The sequence below is a fragment of the Corvus kubaryi genome, unplaced genomic scaffold (assembly GCF_017639235.1).
Source record: "Corvus kubaryi isolate FWS band 111438036 unplaced genomic scaffold, C.kubaryi_AGA036_p1.0 66, whole genome shotgun sequence".
Taxonomy (NCBI): Eukaryota; Metazoa; Chordata; class Aves; order Passeriformes; family Corvidae; genus Corvus; species Corvus kubaryi.
Window position 1 is genome coordinate 29,578,743 of NW_024582054.1, and position 17,909 is coordinate 29,596,651.

At 43.3% G+C, this 17,909-nt stretch overlaps 1 protein-coding gene across 3 annotated transcripts in view; it reads right to left on the minus strand.

The window, feature by feature from the left end:
* Nucleotides 1–4,281: 4,281 nt before the first annotated feature.
* Nucleotides 4,282–17,909, minus strand: part of SYNE2 (spectrin repeat containing nuclear envelope protein 2) — a 158,029-nt gene continuing 144,401 nt past the window's right edge. For 2 of the 3 annotated variants that reach the window (XM_042047759.1, XM_042047758.1), the window contains exons 105-117: nucleotides 16,858–16,995; nucleotides 15,786–15,980; nucleotides 14,656–14,938; nucleotides 14,232–14,300; nucleotides 13,295–13,431; nucleotides 12,298–12,424; nucleotides 10,486–10,697; nucleotides 8,097–8,297; nucleotides 7,610–7,738; nucleotides 6,968–7,156; nucleotides 6,223–6,312; nucleotides 5,957–6,003; nucleotides 4,282–5,382 (exon numbers count right to left, since the gene is read on the minus strand). In XM_042047759.1, coding sequence (XP_041903693.1) covers nucleotides 5,157–5,382; nucleotides 5,957–6,003; nucleotides 6,223–6,312; nucleotides 6,968–7,156; nucleotides 7,610–7,738; nucleotides 8,097–8,297; nucleotides 10,486–10,697; nucleotides 12,298–12,424; nucleotides 13,295–13,431; nucleotides 14,232–14,300; nucleotides 14,656–14,938; nucleotides 15,786–15,980; nucleotides 16,858–16,995 — 2,043 coding nt within the window. In that variant the 3' untranslated portion in view covers nucleotides 4,282–5,156. The remainder of the gene's footprint in view (nucleotides 5,383–5,956; nucleotides 6,004–6,222; nucleotides 6,313–6,967; nucleotides 7,157–7,609; nucleotides 7,739–8,096; nucleotides 8,298–10,485; nucleotides 10,698–12,297; nucleotides 12,425–13,294; nucleotides 13,432–14,231; nucleotides 14,301–14,655; nucleotides 14,939–15,785; nucleotides 15,981–16,857; nucleotides 16,996–17,909) is intronic. The other variant, XM_042047760.1, reaches the window with a different exon arrangement.

Here is a 17,909-nt window from a genome sequence, read left to right on the forward strand (position 1 = left end):
TGAGATGCTGGGTTTGTCTCGGGTCTGGATCCCCCAGACTCTCTCAGATGCTGCACTGCTGGTGTGGAGCACATCCCTGTCCCTGCCAGCCCCGAGCAGAGCTGTCACGCTGCGCTTCCATTTGGATATCGGGGGCTTTTCCAGTCTCAGTGTGAACAAGTGGAGCCCTCAGGACCTGTTTTATCACTTTCCTTCACTGCTTGGCTGTAACTCAGCTTCTGCTGGGACCTGGCAGAGGTGCTGCTGCTACTTGGAGAAATTGTGCTGCAGTTCTGGGATGTTCACAGAGGTGAGTGAACCTGGCTCAGGAAGGACGGACAGTTGCCATGGGTTAAAAAAAAAAGGAAGGAAGGAAGGCCAAACTTCTTAACAGCACACATAAGGAAAACATCTTGAGCTTTCTCTCTCAAGTCTGGAACTGGAGACAGATGGTAAAACAACCTTGGCTGTTTTTCCTTTTTTTCTCTTTTTCTAAAGAAACATGGTTTCAGACAGGTGAAATGCTTTGTCTCCAGGAATGTGAGACCTTTTTCACACCTCTGTCTTCCTTCAAATCACCCATTTTTAGTGCTGTCATGTTTCCAGACAGAGAAGAGAGTGTGGGGGAAAGATATGTAGATGTGTTGAAACGTTCTCCCTTGAGATAGTGCCCAACGGGGTAAGTGCTGCTGTAAAATAGCAAACTAAGACAGGTAGCACTTGAAGATACTTTTTTAATAAATATGTGTATTTATTTCCATAGTCATATTATGTTAATTCCTTGCTGACTGACTGATAGATCTATATAGGGATCATCGTGGTAAAAGGAGAGCATCCTTTTAAATGCTGGAATTTTTTATTTTACTCTTGATGACCTAGGGAGTATAAAAGGTATCTATTGTATTTGCATTATTATTGTGGTTTAGCAGAGCCTAAAAATGCAGTGAGTCCCAGAAAGCTGACTGTTGATCCTATTTGAGCTGTCACCAGTGATCATCTTCTTTTGAGGTAAGAATTTTTGTCTTGTTCGGACTTTTATCATAAAATCGTGGCATGGTTTGGGTTGGAAGGGACGTTAAAAATCATCTCCTCTGCCATGGGCAGGGACACCTGCTCAGGTTGCTCAGAGCTCCATCCAACCTGGCCTTGAACATTTCCAGGAAAGGAGTATCCACAACTTCTTTGGGCGACCTGTTTCAGTGTCTCAACACCCTCAAAGTGTCCTGTCACTCCAAGTCCTTGTCAAAAGTCCCTCTCCATCTCTGTTGTAGCCCTTTCAGGTACTGGAAGCTGCTCTAAGTCTCCCTGGAGAGCTCCCCTCCCTGCAAGGGTTTCTACAGAGCCTAGCCAGGTGTCTCCACTCCACCCCACCCTCCATTCCATCCCATCCCATCCCATCCCCCTTAGCAGGTGCTGGCTGCAGATTGTGGGTGTGGGGACTCATCGTGGAATAGTTCTGAACATGCCAACCATGTTCCACCCAGGGAGTAGCAGCTGCATTTCAGCCCACAATTTCTGTACTGCTGGGATGTGAATGTAACTTCTCAGGTTCCCCTAATTTTACCACAGGTCTTGTCACACTTCCATACACTCAGAGCTGGAAACCATGGAAGCACCTTTGCTATCCTCACCATCCAGCTCAGAAAAAATGGTTTGACATTACTTAGGTCCTGTGAGGTAATGAGTCAGCAAAGCAGTTAAGATGTGGTCATCTGTTGTGGAGACCCAGTGCATAAACCAATTTGAAAGAGGCTGTTGCAAATGGGAGTATGAAAAGCAAGTGGATTGCTAAAATACGGAATGTAAGTATAATTTACATTATTTTTTCACAGTATTTTACTACTAAACTGAAGTGTGGTGCATTAAATGGCACACAGCCATAGCTAAGACTTCAGTTTGTGCTCTGTATATTGTTTAACTCCACCTTTTTACATTTAAGAGTCACCTACACTCCTCATGCACTGAGTGCCAGCAATTTTGATTTAACAAGAAAATGAGATTGCTACGCTATAAAAATGCCAACAATCTGCTGCTACTGCCTCAACAGACAAAACCTTCTTCACTCACCACACTGTCATACAGGAGCTGGCACAGCCATTGCCACATCTCCTATGCCCATATTCCACAAAATTTTTTGTTCTGAGTCCTGTCATTTTAATCAACATTTCACTCTCTCCACGAGTTTGTAATGGAAATGGGTTCCCGACTGAAAGCGGTGCCTTTTAAAGCACTTTATGTATGTTATGGTAATGTGAAAACAACCCCACAACACCCCAGCCCCTCCCTTTCCCCAAGCTGTCTTTAGTTCTGTGGATTGGTGGTATTTGTCTGTGTTTCACTCAGTTGTGGATTGGTGCAGTCGACTAAAGAGGCACCATGAAATGTAAATATACAGCTTTTTGTTCATTTCTCTCCTGTAGCTGAGCTCAGCCTGGTCTCATGAGCATGTAATGTGGGTGGCTCAGTGTCTGAGGGACACCTTACACCAGACCAGGTTGCTCCAAGCCCTATCCAACCTGGCCTTGAATACTTCCAGGGATGGGGCAGCCACAGCTTCTCTGGACAATTTATTCCAGCACCTCACTACCCTCACAGCACGGAATTTCTTCCTAACATCTCATCCAAACGTGCCCTTCGGCAGTTTAGAGCCCTCACCCTCTATCCTACCACTACATCCCCTTGTAAAAAGCCCATCTCCAGCTCTCTAGTCCTGTTTAGGTCCGCTTTACATACCAGAAGTTGTTCTTAGGTCTCCCTGGAGCCTTCTTATTGCTGTTGACTATGCTGGAAGGGAGGCAGGTATAGCTGAGAACAGACTGAGACCTCATCTCACTGCCAGAAAATAAGACTTCAACTCAAAACTAGTTTTGGCTTGGTTTGATTCCTACAATGCATGTGCACAACCACAATGGGGTTGTTCTTGCTCTCACTACTGCATCTGCCCTCTCTTTTAAATATTTTTTTTCCTTCTCTGGCCACCAACAATCCTGTCCTGAGCAAGATGATGACACAAAGAAGTGGGTGGGGATATAAAATGACTTCTTTAAAGCAGACTTCAGTGTCAACCTACAGTGCAGTGGTTACAATCAACTGGAAATAAAACTATTTAAAATAGGTTTGGAAGAAAAAAGATTTAAGTTATTTCCCAGACTTTTTTTTTTTTGTGACATTTTGAAGTAATTTCTTGAAAGCGCCTCTTTTTATATATTACATCAGCTCAACAATTTGATGTAACTGTTCATAATGAAAGGAAATTGTAGGCTATGAAATTTTCCTTAGACCTTTTAACACTGTTCAATTTTTCTGCCCTGCACAGGTTCTTTAATGGAAGGACTGAATATCATGTCAGCAACCGACTATTACTTCTTGGCAGAAAGGTCTGCTTGGGTGTTTGTGACAACCTGGTAATGAAATAATGGTTAGACTTGGCTCACTTCTACAGAGTAAGAAACTTAAATGAGCTCCATCTTGAAGTAATTGCTTTGAAAATACCAAATAATGATGGCAGAGGGAGAGAGGACAGTGTGTGTGCCTGTGTGCAGTGAGGTGTGAGGGGGGATCCATCTCTGGATACAATACCAGTGTGAGAGGTGGTGGTGCTGGAGCACAAGCCTGGCACCTCAACACAGCTTATGAGTTTAGTTTAATATCCTGGAAATAAAAACCACCACAAAAAAACCCCACCACAGTGGGTTTGCCACCATGGCTGGGAAAAAGCTGTTGGTTTGGCCATTCTCTGAACACCAGGACAAAGCAGTTTGCTTCGTAACTCCCCCTGCCAGAAGATGGGGAATCAGCAACCGCCAGTGGTGACAAGCATAGAAAGGGTGGGAGAAATCTCACAGGCTAATCAGATACCTTATTTTCTGTGGGTAAGCACTGCAGAAAGTGGCTAATTCCTGGATGATTTGCAACACACAAAAAGCATTTGACCAAAACCCTTACTACTGCACTGAGCTCTACTGCATTTCCCCACTCCAGCACTCCCACTATAGAAAGTCAGTTCCAGGGTAGGAAATAGTTCAGTGTTTCAAACTAGTAATAAGCATTAATTCGTTTAACTTTGTATTCTTCCTCCAGGAAATCACCAAGAGTTTCAAAGGAAAGGATCTGTGCCACGGAACACAGGTCCCACTGCTGGATTTGTGATCTCTTGCTCTGATAAGCAAGGGAGTGGTTGTGCTTCTTCCAGCACCACTCTGTTGGCAGGCAAAGCAACTGACTCTTCCAGGAGTGGAAGGGGCAGCACTGCTGGAATCTAAAGCTGATCCCCCCCCCACCAGACACACCCACAGTCCTGCAGACATTGGCAAAATTTTAATGAGAGTACTCAAACTGTACAACCGAGGGGCAGTGGCAATGCTGACTGTACACAGTGTTTCTCCAGCCACTGCCCAAGCGCCAGTTTAATTTTAAAAACAAAGCTTATAAAAATGCACAATTCTCTCCCAAGGTACTGTACACAATTCAGCAGGTTAAAAACTGAAAAAAAATCTTTCATTAAAAAAGTCATTGCACTATTTGTATACATCAGGGATAGTCTACATAATCATGTTCATCTAGAAAATATGTGCATTATAAACCATTTCCATGCAATGCAGCAATTCCTTATTTCAAAGGTGGTATAAAAAGACAACACAGCAGTCCTAACCACTAGAACACTTTATGTCAAACAAAACAAATGTGCATCATGATATTGAACGTGTTAGATGAATAAAATACAATAACAAAGATTCAAAAATAAGTAATTTTTTTTGTTTCCACCAAGTGATTACAGTACCAAAAGATACAAGTAACGTGAAGTGTATGCAGAAATGATGTTAAATGAAGTCCCTCTTCACCTGCTTGTTTGTCATGCTAACCCAAGACAGACTGCTATGTTTAAGATTACTGTGATGTCGTTTCTGCATCTAAGAACTCAGTATCCAAACACCTTGCAAGCTTAAGAGCACTGCCCCTATAAAATAGTGTATCTATTGCATCAAAGTATAAAGTGTGTTGCTTACAGTTTAAAAAAAAAAATCTATAGAAAAAGTTTTGTTTTCCGTACAAAAAGAACGCTGAAATTTTGTCAAGATATACATTTTGAGATGTGAAATTTGCTGCTTGATTGATGCTAGAGCAGCGTGGAGAAAAAAGCACCACCCGAGAGTGTTTTGGTGTGACTGCAGGGTGCCCTAGGTCGGGGGGGGCCCGTTGGTGTAGCGCAGCATGGGGTAGAAGGAGCGGGCAAAGTTGTTGGCCTGGGTGCAGCTGTAGTCTTCCTCAGAGGAGGGGATCATGCAAGCCAGGAGCAAAAGCAGCAGGAAGAACAACTGGAGAGGTAAAGCTGCTCGTAACACTCGGTAGAAGAAAGGGGGAGACCGAGGGTTTGCCTGCACAGGTTGTGGATGGCTTTCGCTCCTGGAAAGGAGAAACAAAGAGCAACAGGCACTTCAGGGTTTGAGTTAAACAAGTTTTTTTACCCTATTTTCAGATGCAAGCTTAACTTTTCCCAGGAGGCAAACAGACCATTCCAAATAGGTGTCGAAGCACAAAGGAAAGACACCACTCACACTGATGAGGTTCTTCTCTGCCCTGGCATTACTGAGATCTACCCTTTGAACAGGTTATGTTCTCCCTTTGTCCTTCATGGTCTGTTTGTACTAAGTGACTCTCAGGGGCAAGTTTCTTTTTCCAAGCATGCTGGTGGAATTAAAGAAGGATTTAAACATAAAATATCCCCCCATTTGGCACAAAAATTATTTTCTCAAGCCAGGGTTGCACATCATTGCAGAGGTCCTGGAGCAGGAATACTAAAGGAAACCATTCCCTAAAGAGCAGCCCAGAGCTGGTAGGGGACACTACAGGTAGGCAGAAATCACCTCCACCCATGTGTCAACCTACAAGGAACAGTTGCCCAGGTTTGTGCTGGCACACAGCTCATCTCTGCCATATTCAGTATTTTTCAAAAGATCAGGCAAATATAAAATAATACCTTGTGCTGCTGCCATTTCTGCCATCAGCAGTTCTCCTGAGGGGCATCTGTTGAGAGAAATAGCTTTTAGTGTCCAGATTTCAGAAACAACCAGGAATTTCTCTTTCTCAGAAAAGAGAGCTGTAGACTTTAAGGTCTGATTGTAAATGCTGTAATAAGGTACGTGGACCTAAAACCTAAAATGATTATATTTGAGGAACTTCCACAGTAAATGTGGCAAAATACACTATATGCTGATAGCAAAATATTAGAAAAAAAATACTTGCCTTCTTCACAGCAGGGCTGGATTTCTCTCCTTCTGGATTATAGACTCCTGAGTCCAAGTCATCTGGAACCAGCAGGAATGTTTTGGTATCCTAAAAGATAACGGCACCTTCCTCTTTAAAATGCACATTCAAAACTGACAACAAATGAAGTACAAAGAACCACCTTTCACTGCCTCTGTAGGTGCACAGCCCACTGCTCCTTTACATGAGCATAACCAGTTCCCCAGCATAAAGAAAAGTTTTACAGTGCCCAGTCTGAAGGAATTACAATGGAATGGGTGCACACAGGTATTAACTTGAAAATCTCTCTATCTGACAGGCCTCAGGATGAGCAACCCATTGCTATGAACTTCAGCTCCTGTGTGTTCATTACACACTCCTAGCCTGATACCTGGTTTGGATCACAGAAATTCAGGTTGGAAGGGACTTCGGGAAGTTCATCTAGTCCAACCTCCTGCTCAAAGCAAGGCCAGCTATGAGACCTGACCAAAGGCCTTACTCAGAGCTTTATCCTCTATCCTTCAAACCCCTTCAGGACAGAGGCAGCACAACTCCTCTGTTACAATACTGTACTAGCCTTGTGGTTTTGAAGTTTTTCCTACAGCCAGAACTGTTCTTTTTTCATCTTCTGAAGGTGGAAGTATTTACGCTTTGAGTCAGTTTTTTTATAAATACCTTCACTCTTAATATGCTGTTTCTTTTCAGTAAAGAAGATCCAAAAACGAGTATTCAAATTCCAACTCACCAGATTCCCTTGTATTGTTTTTAAGTCATGACAGACTTGTTCAATCAGCTGTTTCAGTTTCGTTCCAATTACATGGACCTTCTCTTCCTCTTCAATGTAATCACCATCTGATTTCAGCAGCAGGTAAGCAGTGAGCTCCTGGAGGGAGTTTACATTAAGCTGTTGCTCCAGCAGCTCTTTCTCCAGTTGCTGAGAACAAACAAAAACAGCACAACAGACTGTTACCTTAAACTTCACAGATGTTCTCCTAAAGGGAGGAACTCTGGAAGGCTTTAAGGAACAACACAACCTGCCTGAGAATCCACAAGGCACATGAATGGTTATTACAACTACATAGGAAATGAAGTTCTCTTGAAGAGACTGGTTGTACCTGCTTGAACTAACATTTAAAAATAGTTCTAGCAGCAGGTAATTCATATAGAGAGAACATTAAATTTTGGAAATTGGAAGTCTTACTCCAGCATAAAGACTGCTCATAAGAAACTTAATTATGATATGTAATTATGGAAAAAGTGCCTTGTACAGGCAATATCTTGGTCTGTTTCAAAAACCACCCCCATGCCTGAGTACAGCAGGTTTGAGTACATCCTGCTCTTCACTGTGTGGTGAGAGCTGAGGTGCTGCAGTTAAGACTACACTTACCATCAGCTCCTTTTGGCATTCCAGTATTGTATTGAGATCAGCATTGGGATCTGTGATTTGTGCTTCATTCCTCCGGCTTTCAGCACTTGCTAACCACAGGATTAGTTTTTGGCTCTGGTCATGGAAATCCTAGAGAAACAAAAATACTGGCACATAAGAGAGAAAACACCTTTGCAGTGCCTTCACCTACCAACAAAATGCCCAGACCAGATTAGACAGAGCCACCACGAAGTCACAATCAGTGAGGGTACAGAAACCTTGTTAAACCATTGCACCTATGTCGTAAAGGCGTATGACCCACTTGAAAGGTGTTTTACTAAACTGTTTCAATCCATCAGAGGCAACTTTATAAGGAAATAAAATGTCTTGGATTGTGAGTGACCATTTCACTGATGCACAGGATTTACCCACCTGCCCTCTCCCCTTATCTACCCCTCAGCAGCATCCCAAAGAGTTTTTCCCTTACAAGCTGGCATGTGATATGCACCTGGCAGTGCAGTAAGGCTTGCTGTAAACCCTTCCTCCAGCTGTCCAGTGCACGACTTGCTTTCTCCCAATGCAAGTTGACCTTCCGAAGCCTGTTCTGCAGCTCTTTGAACTCTGTGCTGTCTGCTTTCTGGAACTCTTTGCTGCTCAGGTTAGCAGAAAGCAACACTGCTTTGTAGTTCTCAAATGCTTTAAGCATGTCCTGGTAGAAAAAGAGGATTAGGAGCTTTTATGAATGATGAAAAACATGTTGTTTATTTGCAATAAAACCACGCACTCAAAAGTGTCACAGGTACTGGGGAAGATGTTTGAATCTGGTGGCTTTCCAATACTGCTGAAAAACACATTAAGGTAGGTTTATGTTTGGGGTTTTTTTTAAGCCAAAACCTTCACTTTGAAGAAAATAAGTGTGATTGGGCTTGTGCTTCTCCCTAAGTCACAGGCACTATGACTTAATCCACACCTGCCTTTCAATTCCTCTGAGCTGCCTCTTTCCCTGACATTTGGACAAATACTCCCATAGGTCATCACACGGTATTTTCTCCTAATTGATAAAGGTTCTGCCATTCTAGAATCCTAGAATAATGCTGACAGGGACATCTGGAGGTCTGTGCTCTGTTCTCCTGTTTCAAATAGGACCAACTTCAAACTCTGAGCAGGATGCTGAGGGCCTCATCCACTCAAATTTTCAGTATCTTGCAGGATGGAGATTCCCCACCTCCTCTGGGCCCCTGGTCCCATACCACACCACCCCATTGTGAGAAATTATTTTTCTTCTCTCTGGTCTGAGTTTCTGTCAGCCCATTTCTCTGTCTTGTCAAGGCCCAAAGGCAGTCCTGCCTGCTTTCCTGCTCTCCCTTAGAATTGCATGGGGAATAATATGGAATTTGCAAAGCCAAGGTAATATCATCTAACCACCTTCATGTTAAGGCTGAGCCTGTAGGTTTTTTTAATTAAAAAAACCTGAAGGTTTTTTTTTTTTAAAGAGAATGCCAAACAATATCTTCCTTGTACCTTCCAGTTTACAGTTTGAATCAAGGGTACTCAATCTTTTCCAGGTTGCTCTTGCAGCAGGGAAAGTAAGAGCTGCAGGATGAATCCCACAAGCCACACAGCCCAGATTGCTTTTCTCAGCAGCCTTTCTATCCAAGAGTGTCAATCTTTATATTCTCAGGAACTGAGTCCCACTTGTTGAAAACTGCTGGTCTAAATTACTTCTCACCCATCAAAGGATCCTGTCCCCCTCCTCCAGGCAATAAAGTTTCTTTTAATATCAGACAAAGCAAAGAGTCTACCACAGACTTCTGAACACCAGTAAGCCATTCTGCAGGCAGACTGGCTTTATCCTTATCCCAGGCAATCAGGATGTCCTGACACCTCATGAAATTCACTTCTTACAGCACACTGGCTCTTTTAACACCCCTATAAAGCCAAACTGTCTGAAAAGTGGATTTACAGCCAGCTGGACTCCTCTTAAGCAGATGCAGAACAGAGAAGAAGTGAAGCTCTGCTCCTTGAGGAGGTCAGACACCCAACTCCAGGCTGAAGGGAAATACCTCCCTACACTCAGGAGGCACCACCAAACCTTTCCTAGTGCTTGGTGCCTAATCCAGACTAGCTGAGGGAGTCAGAGGCAATCTTATTGGAGTGCAGAGTCATTGTCCCTGGCCTAATAACTACTCCAGGATACACAGGCTTAAACACACTCTCAGCATGCCTAAGAAATCCCTCCTCTGTCCTGCAGTGTCCTGTTTGTGAGCATCACCACAAGGGTGACACCACAATGACCAGCAGCCTCAGGGTGACTCCACACAGGGCAGCTGGTGAGGGGTGAGCACAAAGGGATTTTGCACTCCCACAGATTTCAGGAACACTTGCTCTCTTAGACTTCAACCTGAGGAATTTCACTACCCGATTGCCAGGGCCCCAGCACTTACATGTGCCCTGGTAACCTGCTGGCTCAACTTGCAGAAACCACAGCTTTAGAGCAGATCTTTGTCAGTCTCCTGCTGGAATTACACCCTGCCCTTGATTCAATTAAAAAAAAAAAAATCAACCTAGACTTTGCAGCCTGTTGACCTGGCTAATTTTCATCTGTTTCTGGTTTGCATATAGGGGAATGGCACAAGGAAAAGATGTCGCTATCACTGTGCAAGAAAACAGAAAGGTAGAGGTGGAGAGGTTTTTATTTCTGCCTGCCAATCTCTGTATATGAAGACAGAAGCACCTTGCCTAAGATCCTCTTTCATCCTCTTAGCTGAGAGCAGTTCAGCTACCCTGTGGCACAGGAACGTTGCTATTGGCATCCATGCTGCCAGCTCATCCCAGGAGCACACAGATAAAAAACATCAGCATCTTGAAATCCCTCTTCTCAGCATGCCATAACTTACTTTCAATTTCTTGACCTTTTGTTCCAATGCCTGCATGCTGGTCGGAAGCTTCACTTTTTGCAACTGTTCCAACTCTTGCTCAGTTTTATCAAGCCAAGCAGAGATGTCACTGAGGTCTGAGTCCAGCTGCTGCCACTGCTGCAATTTCTGTTTCATCCTAAGTTTATTTCTGAGGTCTTGAGCTTGGATGAGCTCCCATCTATCAATAATGCCTGCAAATAATAAAAAACCAAACATTTAAATCTTCAGTAAAGGAAGGAGTATGAAAAACAGATGCAAGAAGTTTTGCAAGTAAATTATTCTCCATTCTGCTTGAGACCAAATAATAGCTGTAATGTGTTACTCTTATTCAGCCACATCTTTTCTTAAGATTCTGCAGTGTCTAAATTTCATATTGCTGGTCAAGTTATCCACGTAGCAATGCTACAGAGAATCTAAATCACATTAATTGGAGATGGTTTAATTCACTTGGAAGAGCAGACCAAATCTAAGGAGACAGAATTCAATGAGCCCAGCTGTGATTTGGTGAAAACCAAAATCCATCATGGGACAAATATGATCCAGCAGTTAGGACTTGGGTTTGTGTTTTGTGTCTGTGTGTAGCTGCTGGATGGAGCCCAGAGGAAGCCACAAAGATGATGAGAGGGCTGGAGCACCTCCCCTGTAAAGACAGGCTGAGAGTTGGGGCTGTTCAGCCTGTAGAAGAGAAGGCTCTGGGGAGACCTTAGAGCAACTTTTAGTGCCTGTAGGGGCTCCAAGAGAGCTGGACAGGGACTTTTGACAAGGGCGTGGAGTGACAGGACAAGGGGGAATGGCTTTACACTGGTGGAGGGCAGGTTTATACTGGATCTTAGGAAGAAATTCCTTACTGTGAGGGTGCTCAGGCCCTGGCACAGGTTGCCCACAGAAGCTGTGGGTGCCCCATCCCTGGAAGTGTTCAAGGCCAGGCAGGATGGGGTTTTGAGCAACCTGGTCTGGTGGAAGGTGTCCCTGCACAAGGGATTTTAAAGTCTCTTCCAACCCAAACCATTCTAATGACTCTATGTTTCATCAATTCAGTGCTAAAGGGCATGGAGATGCCACCTGTGTGATCACTAACACTTTCTGAAAGCACATCTAAACCATTCTCAGGCTTTTCCTATTCATCCCAAGTATGGGACACAACCCTGGACCATTTGTGAGACCAGAGACACAAACTAAGTAAGCTGGTGCATGTAGCTGCACCCTTCTTTTTAGCACATTATTTACTTTTGTGATTGCAGTACAATGTGTTGTTACAATCTCAAGCACCTGAAACCAGGAATGAGGTCCTAAAAGGTCAAGAGAACTAGCTTGCTGGTCTGTTTGCAAGAAAGGACCACTGTAAAGACACTGGAGAACAGAATACATTACCAGCTTTGACAAAACATTTCTGTAAATGGGAGCTGTAGCATCTTGTTCTATGGAGTGCCAATAACTCCACACAGCAATCTTATTTTAGACAGAGACTTCAGTTTGAATTCTGATTAAAAGTCTCTGAAGTGTTCAGCATCACACAAAAGTGAAATTGCTCCCATTTATTGCAACAAGCCAAGAGATAGAAGTATATTATGAGAGAGAAAAATCTCAATTCTGGCAGAAAATGTGAAAGCTTAGAACAGCACACACGGGTTGGACAGAGGCAGGTGAGAAGGCAGCTCAGTGAAACTTGGCAAAATACTTTTTTTTTTTCTTTTGTTCCCAAATGTGCTGCCTTTGTGCCATCTCTGCTTTGTCCCTCCAGAGTCACAGGACAAACACCACAGCTCCAAAGCTACTCCTAATGCTCCGTACCTGACTGCTTCTCTGCTGCTGCTATATTCACAAGTTCTTGGTCATCCTGGGGCTCCTCATCGCTCATGTTGGCAGATGGAATTTTCTCCTTGCTGCTGCTGCTGCTTGCAGAGCTGAGCTGCTTCACCTGGAATGACATTTTGGTGGGTGAGCCCTGCAGGTTAACAGGATGTCAAAGGTCCAACCTAATTTTTGTTACTTTGGGGTGGCTGGGCTGCTGCTGAGCTCTTGCATGTCAGATTTAGCACTGGGCTTCTGCAGCTTTGCTAACAGTTTACACTGGCTCTCTGTGCCTTTCCAGTAAACAAACACACACCATGGTGATGCCAGTTACTACATGAGTGGACATGGCAAATCAATCGCTTTTGCACTACATGTACCAGACAATGTATATTTGCTGATGCTCTTTGTTGGATTGTGGGTCTTGGCAATATTGACTCTAAGGCTCCGAGACTGGATTAATGATGACAAAAGCAGCCAGATACCAGCACCACCCTGTCTGGAAGAGTGCTGACAACGGGTCCAGATCCACTGAGCCTGGCAGCCGCTGGTGAAGCCATGGCTGGCAAACAGCCACCAAGGCTGAGGTAGCAATGGACAATAAGCCATTTTGGCACATTTTTCAATACCTAGAAGCTGATTAAATGGTGTGTTACATGTTAGAAAAGGACCCCTCAAATCTGCTTAGGAAAGGGAGATATATCAGTATAGATATATCAGAGATGAATCAAGAGATTCACACTCTCTCCTTTGTGGGGGTTAAATTCTCCTAGACTTGTCCTGTGACAACAGAGTAAGGAAGCTCCTCCAGACACTGACTGACAAGGAGTCCAACCTGAGCCACCAGAAATAATGTCTAAGTTTGCATGAAGTGAAAATTCCCCCCCAACTATTCTTTTCCTTGATGCTGGAGAAGGGAAGTGGATGGAGTTACACAGAACAACAAACAAACAAACAATGTAGTACAGGTTGAGTGCCCACAGAGCCTCCAACTCACATAGTCTGGTTTATAGGGAGTACTTGTCTCTGGTCCAGACAACACATTTCCAACCATCTCTGCCTGGTTATATCTGTGTTTCCGGCAGACTGGGCTACCTGGAGAATGCCAAGGATGAGCTTCTGAAACAGACTTTCCTGAAACAAATAAAACCAAAATCACACACCATGAGCAGAAGATCCCACCTCCATGAAGAAGCTGTTGCTTTGTATTAAGTTAGAAAGCGCTTTGAATAAAATGGCATCAAGTTATGGCATAAAAATGACAGTTTTGCAGCTTTCCTTGCAAAGCATGCACATTTGCAAAACATCAACAGTGTTTCAAAGGTAATGAGATGAGAGCCATGCAGTTATGGGACATTCTGTTTTCTTCTGGAAAATGCTTGAATACAGGTATGAGTATTCAAAAAAACCAAAAGACAAGGCTGCACCGTGGTTTTGTAAAGTTTGCATCCCAACAGTAACTATCACACATCTGCAACATGTCAGTGGGAACAAGTTGACACGTCCTGGTTTGGAGAATGTTTGTTCTGGATTTAACAGACAGGACACACGTAGTTCTGTCATGCACAAACCACAGAAAAATACTTGCAGAGTTGGAGCTACGGCCCTCAGTAATTACGCGACCAAAATTAGAAACAACCAAAAATTGTTACTACCCAGAGCAAACCACCGAGAAAGAACCAAAAGACTTTGGATCAGTACAATGAAATGCACATTAACCACCTTGGCATTTACCAGGCAAAATCTAAATGGTGTGTTCTTGACTGCTTTTAATGTCCATGTGGATACTGCAGCGTAAGAACACCATGACAGGATGAGACATGGTGTCCACACAAGGCAGGAAGTCAGACATTACGTATGAGAGAGGTTGAGGAATATAGCGTGCAGCACAGGGAGATTGCCATGTTCAGACACATGCATTAGCAGGTGCCTACCAGAAGATGCTTTCAAAGTTTTTGTGGTCATTTTAAGATATGCCTCAGGGTTTTCAGTGATTTCTACATCTGAAAAAAGAATAATGTCATTTTCCTCACTATTCAATATTTTCCAACTATTAAGAACAACTGAAACAATGAGGGACAGCAAAGACAAAGAGCAAAGTAAGTGGCTGATACCATTTTCAAACATTCTTAAACAGTAAGGCTTCTAAAAACCTTATGTTTCTAAAATAAAAGCTTGGTTTAGACAGTACCATTTCCTTCATCAAGACATCTAAGAGATGAGTCTGCTCACATCTATTCATGGTACTTGAAAACCAACCAACAATGTGGGAGCAAGACTTCAATCCCCCTCCCTTCCCACACAGGGACATCCTCCAGCTGTCCATGTCAAGCCAAACTGCCAGACATTGGTTCTCACCTGACAGAGCACTGTAGTATGTTGCTTCTTCATCATCTTCATGAGAGGAAGAACCTCCCACATCACCTGTGTGATCCCACTCCAGTGGGATGGAGTCAACACTGACAGGGGTCTCACAGCCTGATCTCTCATGGCCTTGAGTAGGGGGCACAAGGTGGCAAAGGGACTGTGTGGATGAGGGCCCCTCAGTGATGGCCTTCTTATGCCAGGGATCATTCTGGATTTCTCTGGAGTCTTCTTGGTCTGTCTCATTTTCAGAGTTATCTTTTTCATCGTCCAATCCCTACATATAAGTAACAATTACTGCATATTAATAAGATTTACAAGAGATCTTAAATGAGCTAATGATTGAGCCACACAGTACTACTGGAGACAGATTTGTGGTGAGATGCAGCAACCAAAGACACGTGCCTAAAATTAAAGGGAGATGTAATTTCTGCCTTCTTCCTCTTTTGCCAAAACCAACCCTCACATCAGCAGATACCTCCCTTCTTTCAAGGCACTCAACTACCACCACAGTATCTGTCCAGTCTGCAGGAGGAGTACTCAGTTCCCAATGGACTAAACAGGTCACAGCAAGGAAATCATGCTCAGGCAGGAGTGAACAGCCACTTGTAGTTGCTCATGTTACTTCCTTTACCTGGCTTTCTAACAGATGTTCTTTCTTTTTGAGGCCAAGCAAACTGAGAATCATCTGAAAGTTCCCAGGGAAAAGCAAAGTGCATGCTGTTCCCCATTCAGGGTTTTCACAACAAAAGTGGACAGATGGAGTGGACAAACAAATACATAAAGAGATATTCTAACCATATTATTGATATTAAAGACAACGAAGTGATATTAGAAACACCTAAAAAGATTTTGAAGCCTTCAAGCCACAACTACATAATTCTGAACCTTATGAACTACCTCCATGTTACTCTCCAGATTCTGCAGATGGAGAGGCATGAAAGGATTGGCAACAAAGATTTAGCAAGGCTGGCACATCTCCTGCAGAGCTCCCAACTCCTTAGAGCTCAAACCACTCAGTCAAGCTGCTAGGAATAAGCAATTGCAATTCAAAACCAAAAATAACCATTGCAATTCAAACACCAAAATCTTATCAAAGCTTTGGAACAACTGTTGCTTCTTACAGGATCCCTTGAAGTCAGTCTTTGATGGAACCGGGCAACTCGCCCAAACACCTCCTGACAGTATCGATGAAGTTCTTCCAATTCATCTTCAATCAGGATGGCATCCAAAGGCTCGCTCTTCTGAATCAACTGCTCCCCAAAAACGATTAGCTGATCAATCTTATTGGTGTTTAATGTTATTTCCTGTTGGAAACCCTATTTGGAACATAAAAGAAAAATAATTACTTCTTCATTGGCCCTTTCCAGCCTAAGGTTTGTCCCTGTTTCCTAGCTCACTGTAGTAAAAGACAAGCAGCAATTGACATTGTTGTCTAATTTAATTTGGCAAATATCTTTTTACTCAAGAGGTCCAAAGGTTTGTTTTATCAGCAGAATTACAGCTCCAAATGAAGAGGCATTTTCCACCCATGTGTACATCAATATGGCTGCAGTGTCCTGAGCCTGCAGGGGATCGTGATACGAGAGCTCAGCTAATCAGAGCTCATTTTTCTGTTGGGTACACTATCTTTTTCTCAGCAGCCAAGAAATTTGTTTGGTTGCTTGGGCCTCCAGCCTACACAACAGTAAATCTACATCCCAAAGGAATAACAGTGCAGGGAGAAAGGAGAAATGAGCATATGATGTAGCAAAGAACTAGTATATTCCTCAGAATCACTGCACATTCCTGATGTCTAATTTCTGTTGAAATTCCCAGCTACAAACTATGAGCTCCTAGGAGAGGTTGTACTATAATGCCAGAAAATAATGCCTGAATTTAGGAATATAGCTCTTACTGTTAACCAGCATCTGCTGATTTCCAGGCCAGATACCACTGTCACTGACATGCATTGGCAGGAGAAAATGGCAGGACAGAACTGAGCTTGAACACTTAATCTGAATTAAATACTGCACAGCATAATTTTGATTCAGGCAGCATGTCTTAACAATTTACTGCTGTCTTCTAACAAATATAGTCCTACAGAGATCTGGTGGCTATTGTGAAGTTACAGAAAAGCAGACGATTCTGTCAGGCAAGGGCAGCCCAACAGGATCACTGGGCTACAGTAAACAACTGCTTCATGGGGATACGTACATTTAACTGGCGCATTTTGTCGTCAAAGTTACTTTTTGAGAAGTGCTCCACGTTTGTCAGCTGTAGGTCCATTTCTGTGAGCCAGACAAGGATGCTTTCCCTTGTCCCCTCAAACTCATCTCTCCGATTGGTGAAGTGCTGGATGGAAAAAAGGAGCCAGTGTTACATGACTTCAGCTACTAGAAGAGACAGGTCACAGGAGCTCTCTGAAATCAGTGTTTTATTTAAAAACTCCTGTTCACCTTAAAGGCCATTAGGACACAAACAGCAGCATGCCATGTATAAAACCTGTCCTCTTCCTTTGATGATGCTAGAACTGTGCCCTATACTAGTACGTTATTTGTACAAAAGACGGAGCAGAATTTTAGCAATTCAAGATGCTTCTATAAAATTATATTCTTGATTCCACACATTCCTTCTCCCACATCATTATACCAGTGACAGTTACTTGGACTGAGGCTTAACATCTAATTTGTTCTAAACTTAAAACAGAGATAAACAAAGGAAGCAAACCCCATCTCTAATTAAAGTAAAACTATGGGATTAAAATCAGTTTTTACTGATTTTACAATGGAGAGGCTGGATCATGAATGATCACGCCAGTGTAATTAATGCACTGTTTGACATGGCATGCCCCACAGAAGCTGCTAACAGACATGCAGCTTGCCTGTTCTCATGGGTGGATTTACTGCTCAGGAAGGGGATCATGTAACATCCCAAACATAACAATTTGTAGCTGCACAGATCAAACCCCATCACTGCTCTCACTGCCTCATCCACTGACTTCTGGGAGCTAGCAGTTTTCCCTGTCAGTTGCTTGCAGCACTGCTGTATTTAAAAATCTGGCAGTCACAAGTTTCCCCCAGGGCACAGCACAGAGTATCTGCCCAGAGATCAGTTTAACTGACGGGCAAGATACTTCAAAGATGTGTCACAAATACAGTCTTCAACAACATTCCCCATCAGGCAGGGAGCACAGCAGGAGCTGTGCCTTTCCATCACATCTCCATGTTTAATGCCTTGTTGGTGAATCACAACCTGGCACACAGTAG